At 41.2% G+C, this 23,751-nt stretch overlaps 1 protein-coding gene across 1 annotated transcript in view; it reads left to right on the top strand.

Annotated features, from left to right (window-relative positions):
• Positions 1–23,751, top strand: part of LOC104258436 (VPS10 domain-containing receptor SorCS1-like) — a 304,871-nt gene that overhangs the window by 237,778 nt on the left and 43,342 nt on the right. Inside the window, exons 10-17 of the mRNA XM_059820842.1 lie at positions 11–157; positions 6,849–6,951; positions 7,411–7,487; positions 8,737–8,828; positions 9,838–9,945; positions 11,283–11,400; positions 13,197–13,327; positions 22,909–23,022. Of these exons, the coding sequence (XP_059676825.1) occupies positions 11–157; positions 6,849–6,951; positions 7,411–7,487; positions 8,737–8,828; positions 9,838–9,945; positions 11,283–11,400; positions 13,197–13,327; positions 22,909–23,022 (890 nt within the window). The remainder of the gene's footprint in view (positions 1–10; positions 158–6,848; positions 6,952–7,410; positions 7,488–8,736; positions 8,829–9,837; positions 9,946–11,282; positions 11,401–13,196; positions 13,328–22,908; positions 23,023–23,751) is intronic.

Here is a 23,751-nt window from a genome sequence, read left to right as displayed (position 1 = left end):
TTTTTCCTAGGTAGCAGGGATAAAGGGAATGTTCTTGGCTAACAAGAAGATTGACAACCAAGTGAAAACTTTCATCACCTACAATAAAGGGAGAGACTGGAATTTGTTGCAGGCTCCGGACACTGATCTGAGAGGAAACCCCATTCACTGTCTCCTAGTAAGTACCTGGGGCGGAACTTGGGGGGTGGTAACATCCCAGAACAATCTTTTTCTACCAGGTAAGACAAGAAGTAGAGAACAGCTTCTCTCTCCATGCGGTGTGTCTCATGGAGGGAATACTGCATATTAAAAGTGCAGTACACCAGGCCTGGGCTGCCAGGTGGTATTGCAAGAGCTGGCATTGTAATTTAGTTAATTTAATTTAATTTCTGGAACAAAAGGAAGCATCATAGTTCAGCTTCGTTCCGCACAACTGATGGTCTCCCCTTAAACAGCAGGTGAAGCTGGACGCTGTTTCTGCGCAGTTGATTCTCTGGACACTAGATGGGAGGAGTGAGCTATTGTAGCTCAGGAATTTTCAGGGACCTAATAACTTCAGACAGGCTCAAAGGAAAGGAGAACTCTGATTTCTTTCAGGCCACACTGTTGGTAATATTAATATTTATAATTTTCTCTTTGAACTCTGAAGTGATAATCGACACATTCACCCAAATATATGTATAGCTATGTGTTGGGTGTATATTGTATCTGTCTCTGTACTTATTGATATAGATCAACATATAGATAAGTCTTCAATCATCATTATATGCAAATGGTTTCCAAGAGTGAAAGTGAAATATAAGCAGTGTGAATAGAATCGGAGATCTCTGTCAGATTAGAAAGCTTAGACTGATCTTGACATGTTTTTCGGCTGATATCCCACAGTAGTGGGGCAATACTCGGAACCCCAGCCTTTGGGATTCTCAATAACTTTTACATTACACAAATTCTAACATGGTTCCAGGCAGAATCAGGGTCACTACTTACACTGTTTTTTCTCCTGCTGTCCTGTGCCTGCATGTTATTTTCCATCTGGAAAAAGAAGAGGTTGTTTCTCATTTTGAGACTCTAAGTTTGTTAGAATCTGAATGAGCATTACATTTGGCGCATTGTGGTATGTAGCTGAATGCTACACTAATCTCTTAACTGAACCCCGTGTGTTATTGCAAGAGCAAAGAATAAATAACTTCATATTTGAAGCTGTTCAAATAATTGATTTTTTGATTGAGCCAAAATGCAAGCCTTTCATTTTCTCTCCAGTTTGCAAATAATAAATAGGGAAGACTGGGGGTAAAACAGAAGAGTTATATCAGAGCATGACCAAATTTGTTTGGGTTTGTTTTCTTCTTCCAAGTTTTTAAAAATTGCAACTAAGGGCATTTTTAAATTAAATCTTTGTAGAAGATTAAAACCAAAAAGATGACATTCAGAAAACTTTGCAGACATAAAGCGATTGAACTTTTTGGAAGAGGCTATGTGTAGAAGTCTTTGTGTTTCAAATAGATTGTAATCTAGTTTTAACTCAAGTGAACATATTTGACAAAAAAATACACCTTGACTTTTTCAAATTATGACAAATTTTATCAGAAACCCAAGATTTTTATTATACGATAGGGTAATATTTTGGGGGCTGGCAAGACAGAAGAAATAAAAACCATGCAGACAAGTGAAATGATCAAAGTAAGCTCTATTCTTTTCCCATAAATTTGAAGTTTGAGTTCTGAGAAGACATCTTTCTTGGTATTGTTGCACACTGATGAATAGAGATCTGACTTGCCATCGTGGTTATAAATGAGCCAGAGTTACTACTCTGCAGGGTCCCTATTGAATGGTCATTTGCAGGAACAATGTATTTTGTATAGAAGGGTATGCTGCCACTGTAGTTATCCACTATACAGCGGAAGTGGTCATATGACTGCATATAAACTAGGACTGGATGGTTCTTATGGAGAGAAGGGATTATGGCTCCCTTAAACCTTCCCATCCATACTGTATCTGCTACTATACTCCTGGGCACCTGAGAACACAATTAATTTCATATAAAATTAGACCAGATACACCTGGACAAGCTGGAATTCCCTTAAGGGTGGTAAACATGAACAAGAAAGTCAAGGGGTCATGAGCAGGGGTAGAAGTGTAGGCACTTGTAAGGACACAGTGAGAACTGACCCAGAGAAGCTCTTGTTTCTCTGTGGATTGCATTTATATCCTTGTAGCTTCAGTGTGCACAAACCACTATTTAAACACTGGTTCATTTTTATTTTGCTCTCTATGCAACCATGTAGTTGCCCTGAGAATTGCTTCCACCTGTGCAAGCTCGATGTTGGCTTGTCATCCTGTTTTCACTGGAAAGCAACCACTTCCTAAATGCTCTGTCACTTGGGCTGGGGTAGGCATCTCAGGTTCATGGGCATCTGTAGAAATCGGCCCATGATTTCAGGGTGGTTATGGACAAATCCTCAATGGACTTAAACTATGTAGCTCAGTCTTTGCTCTTCCAGAAGAATGGGAAGGAACTTAGTCAACCCTTCCCCATGATAAGGCCAGAGGAATGTTTAGCCATGTTTATTTTTCCTCTTCCCTTAACATGAGGTAAACCAGGCAAGAAGCCTCTTTCATTGCCAGAGCCTGTCTGCCTCCTTCATGCTTAGGTTGTCACAAGCTAGTGGAATGGTAACAGAGTAGGGATCATCAGCTGAAAGTACAGGGTTTCCGGTGATTGGCTTGCAGATCTGCAAGAAGGAAAATAGATGAGACCTGAACTAAACTGACTTGTTAGGTCTTTTACAGGAACAAGCAGTCTGCCTGCAAAAGAAAGGGAGGTACAGAAAATCCACCAAACCCACAAAGTAAAATAACAATCCTACAAGAGAGAGACAAGCTATTTAAAAATCTGGTTTGAGCTTCACAGTTAGTGATAGGGGAAGATGAAGGCAGAATATGGAATGCAAGAATTCAAGAAATGATAGAGAACAGACCACAGAAGTTGGGAGTGGTAGGGGAAATTTTCAAAGGAAAAGCACTGGAAGTGTTGTAAATTCCTGGAAAAAAGTCAGGGATCCATAATGGCATTCTGCTGAGGAAAAGCATGGAGAAAAGGAATTGTCCCCTGCTCTGAGGCCATTCTGTTCCTTGTCAATGTGACGTAGCTGTAGTATTTAAACAGTTCACAAACTCCACTCATGTCTTTACCCACAGTCTGTCTACCCCTGCATCTCCAGAAGTTTTACCTCCTTATGTCAGTTGCTCCTTTTCCCTCTCCATATTACTGTTCTTGGCATGATCCTGCTTCTCCTTACGGCATAGCTAAGTGAATTCTTAATAGTCCATTGTACATCTAGCTTAGCTCCCATCCTTACTTTACAGCAGATACTAATGCTTTCACACTGCTGGTTTTCAGCATAATTGTCTCTAGCAATAGCTCGGGACACAGCAATGACGTATGTTCTGCCCTTTCCCAGAGTGGCAGGACAGTCCCCAGCCTGCGAGTGCGGTGCTGTGTCCTCTGTGCATCTGGTCTTTAAACCTAAACTAAGGGAGAGTTAGCGCAGAAATAAATACGTAACAGCTAAGTTGGCAGCTAAGGAGGTTAAGAGGGAATCTGCTTGAAACACAAGGCAAGCCAGACGGAACCATCCCTCTACTGACAGTGCGCTCGAGGTGTTTTTTTTCAAAGCAGCTCAAAGAATGTCTTTGCATTTTTTGTAAGATGGCTCTGAATAATGAGGATGGAGGAAAGCAATGAAATTCCATCTAACCCCAAGGTTTTATTTTTCTTGTTTATACCACCTGTTTTCTACACTGAATACACTTAATCTTCATAAAATAGCTGCCAAGGTATTATATCCCAAAGATGCTGGTTTTGTTTGATACTTATCTTGTGCTGTGAAGTGGTTAACTGAGGAGTAATTCTATCTTGCAAGTTATAGGCATCTGTCTAGGAGGGTTAATCAATTAGCTTTCAAGGATGGTCTTGTGGTTAAAACACTGGGCTGAATCTCAGGAGAATCTTGATTCAATTTTAGGCCTATCTCCAATTTCCTATGTGACCTTGGGCAAGTCATTTATTTTCTCTGTGCCTCTCTTCCCCAGACATCTGTTTATTCCCTCCCACACTTTGTTTGTCTTGTCTATATGGATTATAAGGATTTCAGGACAAAGACCCATTTCTCGTAAGGGAGGGCATTCACACCATCTGCTACAGAATACTTTAAGCATCTAAGTGAGGTGTTTTGAATCTCTCTCCTGGAAGTGTTTATCTCTCTTCATTGCTCCTTGCTACTGCAGATGAGCAAATACTGTGACTACCCCTAGCTTTGTGAATGGTGTCTAGCATTATCCTTGTGTTATAATATTTTGCCCCGCTCCCGACCAGGGACAGTCACTAATAGCTGTTTTGTACATGTCATGCCATTGGAGACTGTTCAGGTGGGTTTTGCAGAACAGCCAAGAAGTGAGTCTGTAGGTATTATGAGAAATTTTACTAATGACTGATGAGCCTTCTGAGAGGGGAGCATAAAAGTGCTGGCTTGAAACTGTTCGGAAGCAAGTAATGAACTCCAGCATGATTGTAAGAACTATGGCAGTGAGCAGAGAAATGGGCTATGTCACTCATGCTTTATCTTCTACCTAGGTTGTAAATGCTCCATGGCAGTGGTTGTCTTTCCCTTGGCGTCTGTGCAGCACCTAGTACTGCGGGGTAGTAGGCAATGAAAGGGAAACCCAAAATTTGTGATTCTGATGAAAATAATGATTTCAGTAGCCTGTTGGTAACAACAAGAAGGGTAGAGATAACTGATGGAAGTTCTAAAAAACAAAGCTGAGATGTCTGTATACAAGTTAAGCTGGGGGAGCTAGAGGAGGAACACAAAGGGACCAACAGTGGGACAACAAACCAGTCTGGAAAAATATCTGTCAATGAACTATAGAAGGATACAGTAAGGACGTGAGATGGCCATGGGCAATAACTTCAGGTGTTTGGCTAGGATGGAGAGGTTAGTTTTTTCACCATACCCCGCTGTCACTAGACACTGTAAGCATTACTGCACTCCAACCAATAAGAAGTCATGCCACTAAAAATACTGTTTTTCTGCTTAGACAGGTGGCTTTTAACATTTGATATATATATATATTCCATTTCTGTGTATTATATCTGTGAAATGAGACAAATATGAAAGAAAATCTCTGGTAGCACAAAGGTTTGAGTCTAACGAGGTCTAATCTCTGTTAGAGTGGGGAATTGGCTGAGTTGCTGCCATTAGCCACTGTCTTCAAAATGCTCAAGTGGGCTTGGAGTACGTTAGTTTTAAAAATAACTTCTGTATTTAGTCTTTTCACAACGTATAAAAATGTAAAAGGGTAGAATTCATGTTCTTGCAATGCTTTTCCACTTGCTGCATGCATGTCAGATTGATTTCGTTTCCAGTCCCTCCCTGTGCCCCCGGGGCTGCTCCAGCGGCTGCCCTTGCAAGGCTGTCAGTTAGAGTTAGGCCACTCAGTACGTTCCACTTGGCAGGTTGTGTTCCCTTCTGCACAACCCATGTCCCCTTTTTCTGTCTCACATAAGTGAGAGCTCCCATCCTTCCTCACCACCTTCATTCACCTTTGCCGAAAAAAACTCCTGCCTATTGTTGTTGGCATTCTCCACAGGGAGATTTTCATTTCAGAGTCATAGACACCTACCTTGAGGTGGGATGGATCAGTGATCTTCCTCCAGTGACCTATGAGGCTAGGTCTCCTGCAGAGGAAGACTACAAAACTTTTGGGGCTGGAGACCTGGCCTTGAGGCAACTGATATTAGACAGAAAGACCTGCTTCCTAAGAGCCTGAAGGGCCTTCTGCGTGGCCTCTCCTGCTCATCTTGCAGAGCTGTGCAAGCTGAAGCATGAGCTTTACTGTATGTTCCTGTTTGATGTCCCTCTCAATTTGGTCAGTTTGCATCAGGTTTTCTTGCCAATATTTTTCCACCTTCCTTCCCTTAGCATGTTTCACGAAGGACTCTTCATGAGGTTTGGAAGAAAAAAAAAAAATACTGAAAAAAAACCCCAAAAGAAGGAAAATATTATCAAAATTTTCAGAAATTACCAGACCAGATTTGGAGGGAGATGTAACAGCAACTTTGGAAATCTGCCTGTCTGTCTTACCTCCTTGCTCACCTGATTTATTCTGTACCATTCCTGTATTATCTGAGTACCTGACATATAAAATCAGTAACGAATAGGTGAGGTTTCCATGGATGTATTTGTACTGAAACCTCAAAGGTCACATCCAGATGGAGTGATGAAGCATTGTATTAAACAACTTTTAAACTAACATTTTCCAGTCCTGCTATTACTTCTTAGTGCAGTACAGAATGGGATCATGTGTCAAAAATACTCAGAGTCAAGAAATGGTATGACATTGCCTGAATTTCTCATGGTTAATTAGTGGTGACTCAGCACCACACCAAAAGGGTTATATTGCTTCTTGTTGCAGAAATAGCTTGGGCACTGCTGCTCTGAGAGTCACTTCATCACATCTGCAGCCTTGCTTGCTTCTCAAGAGAGCTATGAGCCAGGGGAGCTAAGTAGTCCTTACCATTACCTGCTCTTGCAAGGCTGGTTGCCTCCTTTGTGGGTACAGCCTCAAAGATCTTGTCCTTGTGAGAGGGTTTCAGCCAGTGAATCAGTTTCCCAGTGGGAACGGATTGCATTAGAAAATGATAGCGAAGCTCTCGCAACAGAACCAGGACAGTGGCCATGTATTTCTAAGAGTGGTTGGATGCAGTGATTAGAAAATAATACAGAAAGACACTGTGTTTTTCTAAGCCTGTAGAAATAGGAACATGCACTTCATGTTGTGTCTGCTTTTTATTTCTCCTTTCTCCATAGCCCTATTGCTCTCTTCATCTTCACCTGAAGGTCTCAGAGAATCCCTACACCTCAGGAAACATCGCCAGCCGAGACACTGCCCCCAGTATTATTGTAGCTTCAGGTATGAAAAATTTAAAGATTGCCTGTGTATGATGTGCAAACACTGACAAAATCTTGAATTTGTGATGAGTGTGGAGGGTGTTGAGTGTGTCACACCACCGGTAGCAGGAAGGAAGGAAGGTTGTCAAACGGAAGTCCTTGTGGACCTTCAACTTGTTACATGTGTTTTTATGGAAACTGACCATCAGGACCAAGGAGATCACTTCTAGTGCTCTACTCCCATGAACATTAGATTCAAACCAGGGCATTTCCTTTGCATATGGAGGTGTGTAGAGCTGTATGCATTTGATCTTTTATATATTTTTTCTTCAAACTGAAAGTCTTTCCCTTCCCCCTCTTTCTCTTCCCAAAACTAAAAGTTCTATAATGGTAAAAGGTAAATAAATACATTTACTCCTCTGATTTGCTAGTTCTACTCTTTCTTAGAGTGTTGCATCATTAATCAAGGCTCATCTTACAGGTAATATAGGCACCGAACTATCAGACAATGACATCAGCATGTTTGTTTCATCTGATGCTGGGAACACTTGGAGACAGGTAAATAACACAGAATCACAGGTTTAAATAGTAATCATAGGAAATTGTCATAGAAGTAGATTTAAAATATTGCTTAATTTTTGTTTCTTTTGGTTCAGAGTAGCTTTTTACAAATCTATACAAAAGGGAAAACTTCTATTCCCTTCTGAGAGGTAGAGAGATGCCCAAAGAAAAAAACTGATTACATTGTTAGACTTCATGTAACAGAAAATTACTTTTATAATTCTACTCAGAGTTTGACTTCAGTTTAACCCTGCAGCAAAGCATAGAACAGATTAAAATATTAATATATATGGGGACACTATGTGTTTCCTTTTACTGTTGTACAGCTCTTGTACCTATCAAACAACTTTTCTTTTCATCCATGATTATAATTTCCAGAGAATTAGCAGTTGCACTAGTCTTCTTCTCCCTCACTACGTGCGGGACTCATTTCACCTAAGTTGAGTTGTCCAAAATTCAGTGTCTATATAAACTGATAATTTTGCCTTGGTCCTAAGTTAATGGAGAAAAAGACTGAATTCAGTTCATCCTGTTCTGAAGCTACCTATCTCTCCATTAATTGCAGGAAAAGACTGGATGATGAAGTTAAATCAAGTGCCTAATATTTAGTGAAATCCCACCTGTTAACAAAGCATTGTTACCCTTTAATGTGTTTATCCTCAGAAGAGGAAGGTCTTTTTTTCCTATTTTCTGGATAGGATATCAAGTCATGGAGAGAAGGAGTGACTTTCCCAGACTGACAAGTGCTGCTATATAAACTGGAGAGCAGATGTCTGCAGAAAGCCAATACAGAAAAGAAACAGGAGAAAAAAATCTTTTTTAAATATTTGCTATTCTAAGAATCTAGTTATTTTACAGTCTTTGACCAGCCCACATTTTCCTGTCTACATCACTTATGTGAGATAGGGCCAGATATGTGCAAACACATAAAGTTCTTGTTTAAACAAAAATCTTACATTGAAAGGAGGGAAATTGTTGATCCTTGAAAAAATTCATGTTTCTAACTTTCTATCAAGCAAAGGCAGAATGCATTTTCCAAGGACCTGGGAAAAGTTTAAAAAAACCCAAAAAACCAAAACAATAAAAAACAAAACCCAAGAACTGTCTCTATACGGAATGCCTTCCTCTACTCAGTAACTTCCTTAAAACATACCTGTCTTTTGTCATGGTCATATTTAAAGAAGTATGACATTTTCTTGATACTAAGGAAAATCGATTTAAATATATGCTTTTTTTTTTCCCCCAGATCTTTGAGGAAGAGCACAGTGTTCTGTACCTGGATCAAGGTGGAGTACTGGTCGCCATGAAACATACATCTCTGCCTATCAGACATCTCTGGTAATGACTGTCTATGCTAAATATCTGCTGTCTCTCTTTTCAAATGCGAGGAGGTCAGCAGTTAGGCTGCATCCAGAGTTTTCTGTAGCTACAATCTAGAAAATATCAGTTAAGATACTGGCAAACATTAACTCAGATAAAGCTAAGAAATCCTGGCAATTCCAGCTTACATAGTTTCAGTTTGGCCAGAACTGAGATATTGTCAATGTCATTCCATTACTTTCCCAGTTTACCACAACTTGGCTTCTTGGGTTTGGTTATTTATGTAATATGAATCTGGATTATGGCTTTGCCCCTTATTAAGTTGCCAAAGTACTCTTAATTTTCAAAATTATTGATGAACTTGTCCTCTATGTGGCAGACAGCACCTGTGAACAGGATTTTTGTTGAATAGATTCAGGATTATATAGCCAGTAAGGCAAAAGTGTCCCCGCTAGTTTGCACTCTTGAGTTTATGTGGTAGGCAGAATATAGTTTTGTGATGTTTTGTATGATTTACTTCCACTACAGTCAGTATCATATCAATATCTGAAACACACAGACCCAAGTCTTAGGAAGTGATGAGTGGTTCCAAACTTTCACTTAGACCCACCACAGGGAAGAGTTCTGGTCGGAAGAGGCAAAGATCTTGTGCTCCAGAAATCTATCCACCTTAAAATGTCTTATGTTGGGGACCCCAAAATAAGATGCTCAAAATCCCTCTGTTTATTTTAAAAAAATCCTAGCCCTAGGGTACCTGTTGCCCTTAAAGCATCGATCTCTAACATAACTTTATTAGTTTCCACTGCTTAAGTGTTGGCCATGAGTTAGCAGTATGATGCCAAACAAGTTTGATCAATGCTCTGATTGACGATGCTTCCCAGCAAAGTATTTAAAGGACTAAAAATGCAGTATTCAAGAACAGAAGCTTCTTCCTTCTTCTCCATAGCAGCTGTGGTGGACTAGAGAGTCGCTTCAAGTAAAGTAGGAGAGTGAGGAAAGAAGGTACTAATTCTGCTTTCTCCACTAGGTTAAGTTTTGATGAAGGGAGATCTTGGAACAAGTACAGTTTCACATCCATCCCACTGTTTGTTGATGGAGTATTAGGGGAACCTGGAGAGGAAACTCTCATCATGACGTAAGTGAGCATGCCATCATGCTAATATTGATGGAAACTACACTGAAAATAGCTTATGAGGGTTGTTCATAACATAATAGCATTTCTGGTTGGGGACCAAAGCAAGTGCTATCTGAAGCCAGGAGCATGCAGTCTTCTGTTGCTAAATCATCAATGTTTATTTGTGATATCACAGAATCACAGAATCATTAAGGTTGGAAAAGACCTGTAAGATCATCAAGTCCAACCATCAACCAACACCACCATGCCCATTAAACCATGTCCTGCAATGCCACGTCCACACGTTCCTTCAACACCGCCAGTGATGGTGACTCCACTGCCTCCCTGGGCAGCTTATTCCAAGTATTTCACCACTCTCTCAGGAAAGAAATTTTTCCTAATATCCAGCCTGATCCTCCCCTGGGGCAACTTGTGGCCATTTCCTCTTGTCCTGTTGCTAGTCACTTGGGAGAAGGGACCAACACCCACCTCTCTGCAACCCCCTAATGATTGAGGGAATGACAACATGGTTCTTTGCAAGCTGCAAAACCACTATCACTTAGCATATCAGCATGAAACTTGACTCCTCAAATTGAATATGTTTAAAGCAGAGTTACTCTTGACAGATGAAAATTTGAAAGAAAAATGGTGGGGTATTTTTATAGCTGTGTTTTGCTGCCACTTTCTTTTTTTTTAACTGAGATACAGAAAAATGAAGACATTCTTTTGTAAAAATTAATGACAAAATGTTGCCTGGAGGCTGACTCATGAAAAATTATGATTAGTTTCAATGTGGTATGCTGAGCTCTGCATGGTGCATAAATCTGGATTCATCCTGCCAGAAATTGTGACATTTTACCTGAGATCAGATTTGCAAAAATATGAGGAAAATTCGGTTTCTGTCTGTAAAAAATGGACTGACCTGTAATAAACATAATATGTGGCTGGGAAACTAACCTGAGTTAATAGAGATGTGTGAAGAATGATCCCTTCAGATTCTGACTTTAATTCATGTGGAAGGGATTCCCAAAGCTCGTAATTGAGATATCTAACTCCTGTAGGTATAACTGTCTCCAGCCCCATGTCAAGTCTTCTCTGTATATTCATTTTGGGGACTGGCGTAAGTGGAAGGATCTTGATCCACAGAATGAAAGCTACATGCAATTTTTAAGAGGGTTGTAGGTATTTAGGAGCCTAAGTCTGACTTTCACTATGTCAGTCAAGTGAAAATCAGTAGGACTGGCACTCCTAAAGCAATTAATCTCTGTTGGAAATTTGTGGGTGACTGTACCTCTGTAACTGCCAGACTCCATCTCCTGCTGCCTTTGACTGCATGCTCTTTCTGCTGTGTTCTGTAGGGTGTTTGGACATTTCAGCCACCGCTCAGAGTGGCAGCTGGTGAAAGTAGACTACAAGTCCATTTTTGATCGGAGGTGTGCAGAAGAGGACTACAGGCCTTGGCAACTCCACAGCCAGGTGAGAAGCAAGGAGGCTGGCATCTGACCTGAAGTAACTAATGATCCTACAGTTAAAAATCAGCATGATCCAATGTCTTTTCCTGTTAGGTTGGTGTATCAGATTGTGCCTTATTGGATGTGTCTGTTTTGTTACATAGGTGTGTTGGCCTCAGATTGCACTCTGTGAGCACTGAAGGATGAACAGCTGCCTTTTGGGTTTCATTCTCCATGCAGGCAATTAACTCAGGCTTATCCAGAGCTGAGGAATGCAACAACAGCAAAAGCACTGCTGCTGAAAGAGGCCTGAACTCCTTCAGTCTTACATCTCCCATTCAATTTCCCCATCCTTACCTCCTTTCTCTTCCTCCATCCTTTGTGTCATCAGAGCCAGTGTCTTAAGACCCTTCTAGTTGCTTTCACACTTGTTTCTCCAAATTCCTGCCCTCTTAGCCTCATTTCTTACTCACTTGGTTTCATCCTTGTTCTGTCTCTCTCAGCAGCGGTACTTCTGCTGTGGGAGTTGGGGACTTTATTCCTCAGTCCCTTGGGCCCCTATGCCCTATCCCTTGCATCCTGGATTCAGCTGCTGCATCACTCCTGGAACCATTGCTTAAATGCCCAGCAAGGTAATGTGCTCCGCACAGTGCCTGCACCTGCCTTGGGCATCTTCCCAGCTCTGCCAAGTTTGACACAACAGCCTACGTTGTATCAGGTTAGAATGAAATATGGCCCAAATTCTGTGGTTATATAAACACCACAGGCTCCACTGAAGTCTGAAGTGAAAACACCCATTTATATCATCAAAGATTGTCTTTCTGTATATATCTTGCTGGGCAAAACCTTAATAATGAATATGAAATGAAAGTAGCTTGACTCAGACTAGCTGCTCACACAAGGCACAACTCCACACTAAAAATACTGGTTATGACTTAGATCCTTAGATGTTGAAATCAGTACAGCTTCCTTGAAATTCAAGGAGGCACGGCATTTTACACCAGTTGCCATTCAGGCCCTTCTGTTTCATGGGCAAATGAAAGCCATGAAAAGTTTCTCTTTCTTACAGTGATTCTAACAGCATAAAAGGTAACAAGTGAGACCCCACTGTATTTTGTTCTTTACTTTCTTGTGCTTGCATAAGCAAAAATGCCAAGGATTTTGCAGTATATTGTTGAGGATGTTGGCTTTGGAGCTTGTAGAACTATTTTTAGGAAGGCTGCTGTGGACTTTTGCCTTTTGATTTGTTTTCCATTGAGATTAGAAGGCTGAGCCTTGTTCCCTAGGTAGAAATATTTAGCAGGGTGCTGAAGATAGGTGTGAAAAGGCAAGGAAATATTATCATCCACACACAAGTCAAACCCTGTAAAACCTGAACTCAAAGTCTGTGGAAAGTATTTACATATACACATATTACTAGTTTCCACTGAAAAAAATTATTGCCAAAGAGATTAGACCAAAGAAATAGACCTGCTCTGTGTCTCAGATTGCAGAGGGATCAGACTGTTTTTTCAGTTGCTGTGAAACCTAATCTATAAATGAGAAATAGGCCCGAACCAATTGCTCATTGGCTTTGCAATAAATTCAGAACTGAATCAGATACATAAGTAACCTCAGATCATTTCTTAGTGTATTGGAAAAGCTGTTTTAGTTTCAGTTAAAGCTTCAGTAGCTTTAATTAGCTTCAGTATACTGACATGGCATTTGACTTCCCATCCTCTTCCCTTGAGTCACAGCTCCCATTGCACAGGCTTGGAAAAATTGGGTGATACAAATAGCCTGGTGGGTGTCAGAGAAAGATATTTTTGGTTTTGTTTCCAGGGAGAAGCTTGCATCATGGGAGCAAAAAGGATCTACAGGAAGCGCAAGTCAGAGAAGAAATGCATGCAAGGAAAATATGCTGGGGCTATGACATCGGAGCCATGCGTGTGCACAGAGGCAGACTTTGACTGGTGAGCAATGGGCACAAGAACTGTATGCTCTCTACCACACCAATGCAGAGCTCACTAGAGAGGCTGTAGGCTTGCAGAGAGTAGATATCAATAAACACGTAGGTGGCTAAATAGGTTGCTCCCTGATAGTGCAGGTATGTCAAAAGAAATAAAGGTGGATTAGATATCTGTAATCTGCTAAGGCTCCCACAAAACTGAATAGAACATTTTCCAGGTGATGTCTGAGCTCTGTGCAGCATTAAGATAAAAGGTCCATTTAGCACATCTCACCTCAGCAATGACCAGGGTTGGCTGTGAAAGAAGTATGTAAGACATATATAGTGTACGTAAAAAATAAAATAAATTCTTCATACATACACACACACATATATGTATATATGTGTAAAAGTAAATATATGCATATGCAAATATTTCCAGCTTCTGGAAATCAAGTATCTAGGGAATTCCTGGTTCATTTGTTATATCCGGACCATCATGTTTGATAGTATCTAACAGACACTGCCTTCATGATTTGGGTTAATCTCTTTCTGAATCCTTTTCTCCTCTGCTGTATGCTATACGAAATAGAGTCCGTTGGTGAGTTATGAATGGCGTGATAAAATGTTCAGCTTCTAGTTTCATGTCAAGATTCCTACTGACTCACAGCAATTTGTACAAAAAAGGCAGGGAACCACATTATTGAAATGTCTCTATCACCTGCTTTCTCCAAGTCTGAGACAGTCCTGAGTATCCCAGAAGAGAGAAATGGTGGCTCTTTGCAGCGTTGATAAACCCCCTTTGTGCCTCACCCAGCTACATCTATGCCTCACCCAGCTACATCTATGCCTCACCCAGCTACATCTATGCCGTGTTATTAATTAAATCCAGAAGCTGTAACATGTACCCTGAAGAGGTTCATCTCATAAATATTTTGTTTCTTGCTATATGAGTTCACTCCAGGACCATGGAAATTTACAGCATTTCCTCTCTCACCCTTCCATAAGTGTAGTTATATTGATTTTTCTATATCAAATCACAGAACCACAGGAGGCTTTTCCACGTGTCAGAAAAAGTAAATCTTCTTGCACCAATTAAGAAAAATTATGGGCATACTTGGGCACTGATTTTCTGAGTATGGTTTTCTGATGATTCCTCCATCTTCCAGTGAGTTCTTTGTTAGGGAGAAGATACCTCAGTTCTGTGTGTACTTCATAATGTAGGTGCCCAAAGGTCCTGGATTTCAGCCATTTAACATATCTCTGGTAATGTAAAAAAAAAAAAAAAAGCAGCCAACCAGGAAAAAAAATTAATAGGAAGGAAATTCCCTGAAGATTTTGACCTTCCTGTAGAGCATGCAGCACAAAGCTGTGCCAAGCTCATGCCCAGGCTCAAGAAAATAACTGATGGGAATGACTCACGGTCAATCTGTCAGTGGTTAAACCCCTTACACTCGTAAGGGACACACACTCATGAAACACTTCTGATAAAAATACGCTTTCCTTCCATAACCTGTCTCTCTCTGAGAATGTATGTTTTTATTTCATTAAAATTGACTGTGTGGTTTGCTACTACAAAACTTTGTTGCTAGGTACAGAACAAAAGTACCACAGTGACGTTTGCTGGGGGAAACATGCTTTTATTTCTTTTACATTCACTTCGAGGAAGCTTTCTCCAAAAAAGTCTGCTGCGTTGTGAGAGAATCTCTTAGAGAAAGCTTGGATGGTTGGGGATGTACGAGAGACGTTCACAGTTCACACACAGCAACAAAACCCCTCAAATCTGTTGGAAGAGTCACACTTTGCAAAAGTCATCTTGTTAAAAGTACCCTGAGGAAAATACCCTTAAAAATACTGCAGGTCTCTGTGCTGAGCTGACTGATAGAAAGCCTTTGTGACCTAGGAGGGCCTTCCTCCTTCTGATGGAACCAGTTTTGGTTTAGAGAAAACTGTCGTGTTCCCCTGCAATTCTCTCTGAGGTCTTGTTATTCCTACAGTCCTCAGATCTGGATTTTTACTTTATCCGTTTCAGCTTCCTTCGCTAGCGCCTCTGAGGAAAAAAGGCTGAAGCACTGCTTTAAGCATCCAGTTCAGAAATATTTACGAGCAATATTCATCACTTATTTATCTGCTTAATACAGTCAGGAGCATAGTTTTACATAGATTTGCCAGAGAAGGACAGAAAAGCCACAGGGAACAGGAGACAGAGGTTTATCAAGAACTGAGAAAAGAGATGGCAAGAAAAAAGCAATTCTTCTGGATCTACTGAATTTCTCAGCCCGGTTTTATTGTGCTAAGAAAGGCAAAGCTGCTGCTGCTCTGTAGCATTCAGTGCCTGCCTTGTGGATCTCTGCATTAGGCTTCACTGCTGATGCACCCTGCAGAAGTTGGTCCAAAGAGGCATTTGGAGCAAAATTGATGAATGAATTCTTGCTGTGGAAGGATGTCCTCTGAGGGGTCCTTCCTGCAAAAGGAAAAAGCACTTTCATCATCCTCATTCATGACATTTCAGCAGAGCTTTTGAATACTCTGTTTCTCTTTCTGCTGGGCAGAGCTCTTAATTGAAGGAGATTGAAGGGGACATGTATCCCCCAGGCAGGGGGAAGCCCCTTAAGCTGACTGCACTTGATTTTGCAATCTTGAAATGAACTGGGTGGCTTTTTATATTAACATCAATGGTTACAGGACCGAGACACATATACAGAATTAAAGAAGACGACAATCCCTGCCCCAGTCAGACTAGGACTTTCTTTGCTGTTTAGACACTGAATTTGTATGGAGAAAATTTTATTATCTAAGCTTGTCGGAGCTTGGAGTAAAAAAATATATCTGTGTGGTCAGGTAAAGTGAAAAAAAAGAAAAAAAAAGTTATTGCTGTTAGTCCTGTGAGTGCCTTTTTATCAGTTCAGGGGAAAAATGCCAGTTATAAAAGACATAAAGATTTTATAATGTTTTTTTTTTCTCCTGGTAATATCACAGAACTCCAGGTTCATGTTCTGTATTCAGCCCATGGTAGTTCTTTCTCAGAGAAAAGGGCACATTTGTTTATTGTTTTACACAGCAACAAAACTGACTGACATTAGCAATGACTGTAGTTTCTCCAGCCTTCGGAATCTGAACTCTTCTGACAGTAGACATCTCTTATCATGGGCTAGAAGCAAAAGTAGCTGGGGACGGGGCTGGAGCGGCGGGTGTTTGCTCTCCGTGCAGGGGCTGAGGCTCACAGCCAGAGGGCAATAGCGCTTCAGGAATAGGGGGGAGCGGAAACCTGCGGAAGCCCTCGGCAAATCCGTCCTAGCAACGGCCTAGAAACGAGATTGTCCTTCTTTATTTAATTGATTTGGGTAAATGGATGACACCGTTGCTTGTGTGTTATTAAAGCATTAATTTATCCGGTTTTCTTACGCTGTGTTCCTTCCTGCCGTTTGAGCATTATTACGGCAATACCTCTTCGGTAGAAACACCTCCTAGATGCAGGTGGAAATCTTTGGCGGTCACAGAATCACAGAATCAGTACGGTTGGAAAAGACCTGTAAGATCATCGAGTCCAACCTGAAGAAAAAAAAAAAAAAACCACACCAAAAAAACACCACAAAAAAAAAACCCCACAAAACCCACGCCACACAACAACAACAACAAGCCACAACCCACCCAACACCACACAGCACCATGTCCATCAAGCTACATCCCACAATGCCACATCCACACGCTCCTTGAATACCTCCAGGGAGGGTGACTCTACCACCTCCCTGGGCAGCCTATTCCAATGTTTCACCACTCTCTCAGGAAAGAACTTTTTCCTAATATCTAGCCTGAACCTCCCCTGTCGCAACTTGAGGCCGTTTCCTCTTGTCCTGTCACTAGTCACTTGGGAGAAGAGACCAACACCCACCTCTCTGCAACACCCTTTCAGGTAGTTGTAGAGACCGATGAGATCTCCCCTCAGCCTCCTCTTCTCCAGGCTAAACAACCCCAGCTCCCTCAGCCGCTCCTCATAAGGCTTGTGCTCCAGACCCCTCACCAGCTTTGTTGCCCTTCTCTGGACACGCTCCAGCACCTCAATGTCCTTCTTGTAGTGAGGGGCCCAAAACTGAACACAGTATTCGAGGTGCGGCCTCACCAGAGCCGAGTACAGAGGCATGATCACCTCCCTGCTCCTGCTGGCCACACCATTTCTGATGCAAGCCAGGATGCCGTTGGCCTTCTTGGCCACCTGGGCACACTGCTGGCTCATATTCAGCCGGCTGTCGATCAACACCCCCAGGTCCTTTTCCGCGGGGGAACTTTCCAGCCACTCATCCCCAAGCCTGTAGCATTGCATGGGGTTGTTGTGGCCGAAGTGTAGAACCCGGCACTTGGCCTTATTGAACTTCATCCGGTTGGCCTCAGCCCATCGATCCAGCCTGTCCAGATCCCTCTGCAGAGCCTTCCTACCCTCAAGCAGATCAACACTCCCTCCCAACTTGGTGTCATCTGCAAACTTGCTGAGGGAGCACTCTATCCCCTCATCCAGATCATCAATGAAGACATTAAACAAGACCGGTCCCAAAACTAAGCCCTGGGGGACTCCGCTTGTGACCGGCCGCCAGCTGGATTTCACCCCATTCACCACAACTCTCTGGGCTCGGCCATCCAGCCAGTTTTTTACCTGGTGTTCATCCTTCAGCTACCTGTCTCCCAGGTCCTTTAATAGAAACTTGGAGTTAAGTGTCGCACTGTCAGTCCTCCCCCTGAATCCACTGTCATTAATACTGAGGGCTTCTCCTATCAGCATTCCCATATCTCATACCTTCGTGGGAAGTATGAGCCCGTTGATGCTGGTGCTAATGATTTTGGATAGCCAGAGATGCGCAAAGGAGCCTTAGTGCAATTGAGAATCAGGCCTATTTATTTCACTGATCATATCAGCAAGGATCTGGCTAGCTCTTTTTTTATTGTCTGGCACTTGAATTACAGACCTGCCTGCTAGGTTTAGTTCTTATGCTAAAACATCAGAGTCCTGCGTCATGAGAAACAGTCCTGACAAACTGTGGGGAGGCAGAAGGCAGATACTGAATGTGATTAGACTCTGTTGGCTTTGTGTGTTACCGCTCATCAGTTCAGACAATCATGAAGGTGCGAGTTCTGAAATACACATACATCTGCACCCTTAGGTTAACTAACTTTGCTTTATCATTGAGGTAGGCTTGGTTAGCTAACGGATAGTAATTTTGAATGAATTATTAGTTCATTTTGAATGCTTGTGGAAAATGCAGGTTCACTATGCAAAGTCCATGCTGCATCTCTGCATCTTTAGGGGCCTAGGTATCTACCAGGCATGGATTTACTGGAAAGATCCTGGGGATTTTAGGTTCCCTGTTAACATAAGCTGGTATAGCTTGACTCCAAATACTGTGATGCAATTATGATCATATGCCTGCAGCTGAATCCGTCCTTCTCTGAGATAAATCCCATGTCAGATCATGTAGAACTGGGAAGCAAGCATAACTCCCCTTTAACACAAATCTACACTCGCATCATAGTTCAATATTAGATAACGGTATTAAGTGAATAAAAAGGTGGTAAGACTTTTCCAAGGCTGTGGCCATAGTTATATTTTTCCGCAAGAGCTTTTGGAAACTGCAGAACAAAGGTGACTATTATCACAGATACCTCGATTCCACCCCATTTCATGTCTGAAAAGTTTGCAAAGCACAGCATACAAGACCACATGTAGCATTTTCAGTTTCTGGCATAGCTGACCTTAAGGTGAATCTGTTAGTATTAAGAAAGTCCTGTGGTTACCTGTTAAGTCATCTCTTGATTTTTGGAAGGTATGAGCATGGCAATCACTCATCTGACTTAAATGGTTATTTCTATATCTGAAAACAATGGAATTTTAATAATTTCATGTGGATTCACAGTTCTTCCATGACAGTATGTTTGTCAGGTCTGTATTCAAACTACAAACTTCCTTAAGGGATTTCTTTTCCTTTGATTATTACCTGTGCTGAAAATAATCTTAGGTAAGGGAATTTACCATGAACTCTGAGCAGGGATACAGAACTTCTGGAATGAATTTGTATCTGTCTCTAATAACAGAGAAGGACTTGCAATCCTACTTGACTAAGACAAACAGGATTCCAGTCTAAACCAGTAAAAGTGGCCAGAGTAAAACCATTATCTGTGACAGCTACAAGATCAGCTACTTCATACTGATAAAACTATCCCTGCTGGTAAATGCTCCACTCTTTTTTGATAGATACATTATCTATTTCACCTGAGTTCTTTTCAGGCAGGCACAAAATATCATCAACATATGCAAATTCCAATTCCCAGTTACCAGGCAATGACTCGGCTAGCTGATTGCAGTCTAAAGCTGATGCCTTCCCTGTCTCCAGATTTTGCTATACTGGCTCGTGCTATGGCAATCCATTTGATGCTAACGCTTGTTGATTGCTACAGAGCCTGTTGTGCCAAATTGTAGGCAGCAATTTGTTGTCAGCATCAGTGTTCTGCTTGCACCAGCCTGTAGCCAAGGAATTCATTAGATTCCAAGACGGTGGAGGTGAACAGGCGGCTGGTGTATCTGTAGAAAGACATGGAATAGCAATTCATGTCATTTACTGGGATATTTCTGTAGGGCCTTAATGAGCCAGACGATTTGCAAAAAAGGGGTACTGATCCCCTCTGAGGCAGATTTCACTGTATTATTTTGTTTTGTTTTCCCCTAACTGATTGCAGAACATTGTGTGTGTACAGTGTTACAGCTTTTTAATTAGAGTGACACATGATAACTTAGGAATACAGAGCTGCAGAGTGTTGACAAAGGAATTACAAAACTACAGAAGTCCCACTTGTATGTAAATATTTGTTTTCTCTAAGCAAATCAACAAAAAATGGTGTTATTCTTCATTATAAAGTGTGTTCTGCAGCTATAGTGTTCTTATTCCAACAAGGATGATTAGAGAAGCACATGACAGTGGGAGAATAGGCTGGCTGATGCTTCCAAAGCAATTAAGCAACATTCAGTCACTAGCATCTGAGTAAATAGATTGATGAAAATTCAGTCAAAAAACTGAGGAAAAGACCATTTAGGTCATCTACTTCATTGCTGTTTCCTAGAGTATGTTCTCAATTACTTGTTGTAGATATCCCAAGCACCACAGCTGCCAAAATGTTCCTTTGAAACAGTCGTGCAGTCTAATAGATGTTTAGGAGTTTTCCCAAGTGATATGCAGCTTTAATTTTCTTTTGCTTAATGTCATCTTTTTAATTTCTCCTATTTTAGATTACCTGAAAACATCTTTTATCTTGATTCAAAAGGAAAAGTTGCAGACAGGAGTAAAAAGTGGTGACAAAATTCTTCTCAATGTCCCACTTTTGATAACAAGTATAAGAAATTTAAGAAAAATAAATTGCAAAATATTCTCTCCTTTTTTTTTCTTTGTCTCATATCTTAGATCAGTACCAGACTTCTTAAAATTGTTTAATATTGATTCATTACATTTTGTTTTAAGTCATCATGCTTTGGTCCAGAAAGAAAAAGGCATTTGAAAAAAGTCTTCATAATGTTAAACATTCTTGTTGTTGTTAATATTATTCTACAAGTATCACTTGATAGACTTGAGGCTGCTGCAGCTCTGTCTCTCCTGACCCAGGCAGTAGCAAGGTTGAGCATTTGTTCCTGATAGCACACATATGCATGTATGCACAGTACATATATGCATCTGTACATGGCTGGTGACACAGATTAGCACAAACAGAAAACACAGCACTCACACAAACACCAGTTGCCTCATGCTGTTCTCCTGTCTGGTTGATCAAGATGAAATCCCATTTGTGGAAAATAGGTGCACTGTAAACATACATACAATATTGATCCCACCAGTACCTGGTCTTAGACACCCAGGTCTGTCCAGTGTCTGGCCCCGGGATGCCTTGTCTCCCCGGTTGCTGACAGGTGGACATCCCCAGTTGCCTCATGCATAGACATACACACACGACAGGTCTCATGAGCAGGTCCAGACCTGGATGGCTTTACACCAGTAGCCATTCCCCCAGACCTCTTGATAACCAATTCATGGACCTAGTATCCAGCCCAGACTTATGACCACATCAACACCTAGCTCCTAAGTCATTTATCCTGCTCCCTGGCTTGTCTGGCTTGGTGCTTACCTGCACACTATGCACATGCTTCTGTCATTCCAGTTGCTGGCAGTGCAGGCACACGGACCCCTGTGACCAGGGGGGTCACAGTTGCTAAGACTTAGATCACTGCACACACACAGAACAGATAGCCCTTCACCCCGGAAAATAGAAATGGAGATGCCAGGTGCTCCTCCCTGGCATGGCTTAATGAGCAGTAACCCCGTCCAGTGATCTGCAAAGTGATCTGGGGAGAGCCTCTCCTGTTGACAATCTGGTAGGTCTCACCCTGGCCATGGGCTGAGAGCTCTCCTGTGACAGCCCTGGGGGGAGCTGGGGCAGGGGCTCCACTGGCTCTGACCAGGTTATTGGGGTTCCTCTGCCTCCTGTTTTTCCTCTCTGCTTCTTTATGTATACAGAGATGAGCCTTTAATCACATAATCTAATGCTGCCCTAATCCTCTTTTCTTAGAATATCAAGCTACTTGATACCAAGACATTAAAGATAATAAGCAAAAAAAGTGCTTTGCAAAGAAGTGCCATTTTAAGATCAAGGATCATGTTGCAACTGGAATATTGGAATGGAGTTGATGGACTCTGTATAGCAGTTCTTAGAAATGGCATCCCATTAACTTATCTGTTATGGGCTATGGAGAAAGCTTAGTAAAAGGAATAAGAATGATTTTCTAACTAAACAGTCCTCATTACTCAACAACGGCTGGAGAGTAAAACCACATGTGAATAGAATACTGATTAAAGAGGTTTCTTGTTTGTTTATTTGTTCCACAATAACAGTTTTTATGGAGTCTTTGTTTACCTGGAATAAAAACCAGTTTGAACTGGTATTTATTTTTAGTTGAACCAAAGCAAATCCAGTCATAGCTAAACCCAAATTGGGACAAAAGATTACAGTCTGACTCATTGTTTCTAATACACGATTTTTGGTAGCATTTCCTCTTCCAAACAAAAACAGAATTGAAGATCACAGCTTGCTTTTCCATTACCAAATATGCTGTTAACACCTTCAGTTGAGAGCTCTCTCAGGGCTGTAAATTTTTCTCTACAGCTCATGTGATGTAGTTTCCAAATACAAGTAACTATTTAGCACTTCAGTTTTCTAATATATGACTGAGACAGCAGTGATTGAACTTAGCTTAGATCTCTGGATTTTATTATATTTGAGTCTAGAGTTGGACCTGAGAAGTACTGTTAGACTGTGGAGGGAGAACAGATGCAATAGCTCATGAACTACCTGGTCTGGTTCTGCTTATTTATACTGGGACATATGTAAGCTAACGCTACCCCCAAAAAAAAGCTAAAGCGGGACGAAGAATCTGTTGTTATATCAATAAAAAATCAGAAATGCTAGTAAACAGATGGAGGAAAATCAAAACTTGTATCAATAGCAGAGAGCATGAGCTAATACCTGTATTTGTTCTTTTGGTTTTTTATGTGACTGTTTCTTTTAATGCTAAAACAGTGATTATGGATATGAACGTCACAGCAATGGGCAGTGTTTACCAGCATTTTGGTATAACCCATCTTCCTTGTCGAAAGATTGTAGCCTTGGACAGAGTTATCTCAACAGCACTGGGTAAGTGGCACACCAGACTTTATTTAGCTGGAGCACCTGTAAGGACTTTAACCCAATGACAACTCCAGATTGCAGTTACAATAGATGTCTCAAAGCTGGTTGAAGCCCTTGGGACCTCTTCTTCACTGAGTTTGTGAGGGTGCACAGTCTGGCACTCCAGATCTCCATCAAGTATGGTCCAGACCTTTCCCTGAAAAATGATGCCTTAAGGAATCTTGGGGGGGAAACTGTAAGGCAAGGGCCAAATCATTAAAGTCTCTGAAAAGACTCCTCTTAAAAACATGTGGGATCAGGTGAGGAAGAAATGGTGGAAGACAAATTAGAGGAAAGAGATGAAACTGATGTATATGTGAACTGAAGTAATAGATGGGCAGCTAGTCTGAATGCTGATTATTCTTTGGCCCTCTTGGAAGTCAATGGTAGATGCAGTTTAAGTTAAGATACTGACCTCAAATTTCATTTCTGATGCAAGTGATTAAAGCAAACACAGGAACCCAAGCTGTGTTTTGGCATTTTGTACACTCAAAGATAGTCAGAATTTGCTTTTTTCTTCAACTGTCTCATTTTTGTAGCTCTCGAGGGTTGCATCTTTAGAGAGAGTTGCCTTAAAACAGATGAGAAGTGGAGAGCGTGTGAGAAAGGCTGTTAAACTATGCCTAACAGCATAATAATTGAATACAATTCCATACTGTCTGTGTATATCATTTATTTATAACTTTATAGTTATTT

The sequence above is a fragment of the Gavia stellata genome, chromosome 9 (genome assembly GCF_030936135.1).
Source record: "Gavia stellata isolate bGavSte3 chromosome 9, bGavSte3.hap2, whole genome shotgun sequence".
Classification (NCBI taxonomy): Eukaryota; Metazoa; Chordata; class Aves; order Gaviiformes; family Gaviidae; genus Gavia; species Gavia stellata.
Note: the sequence above shows the minus strand (reverse complement) of the source record. Positions and strands in the feature narration are given on the sequence as shown.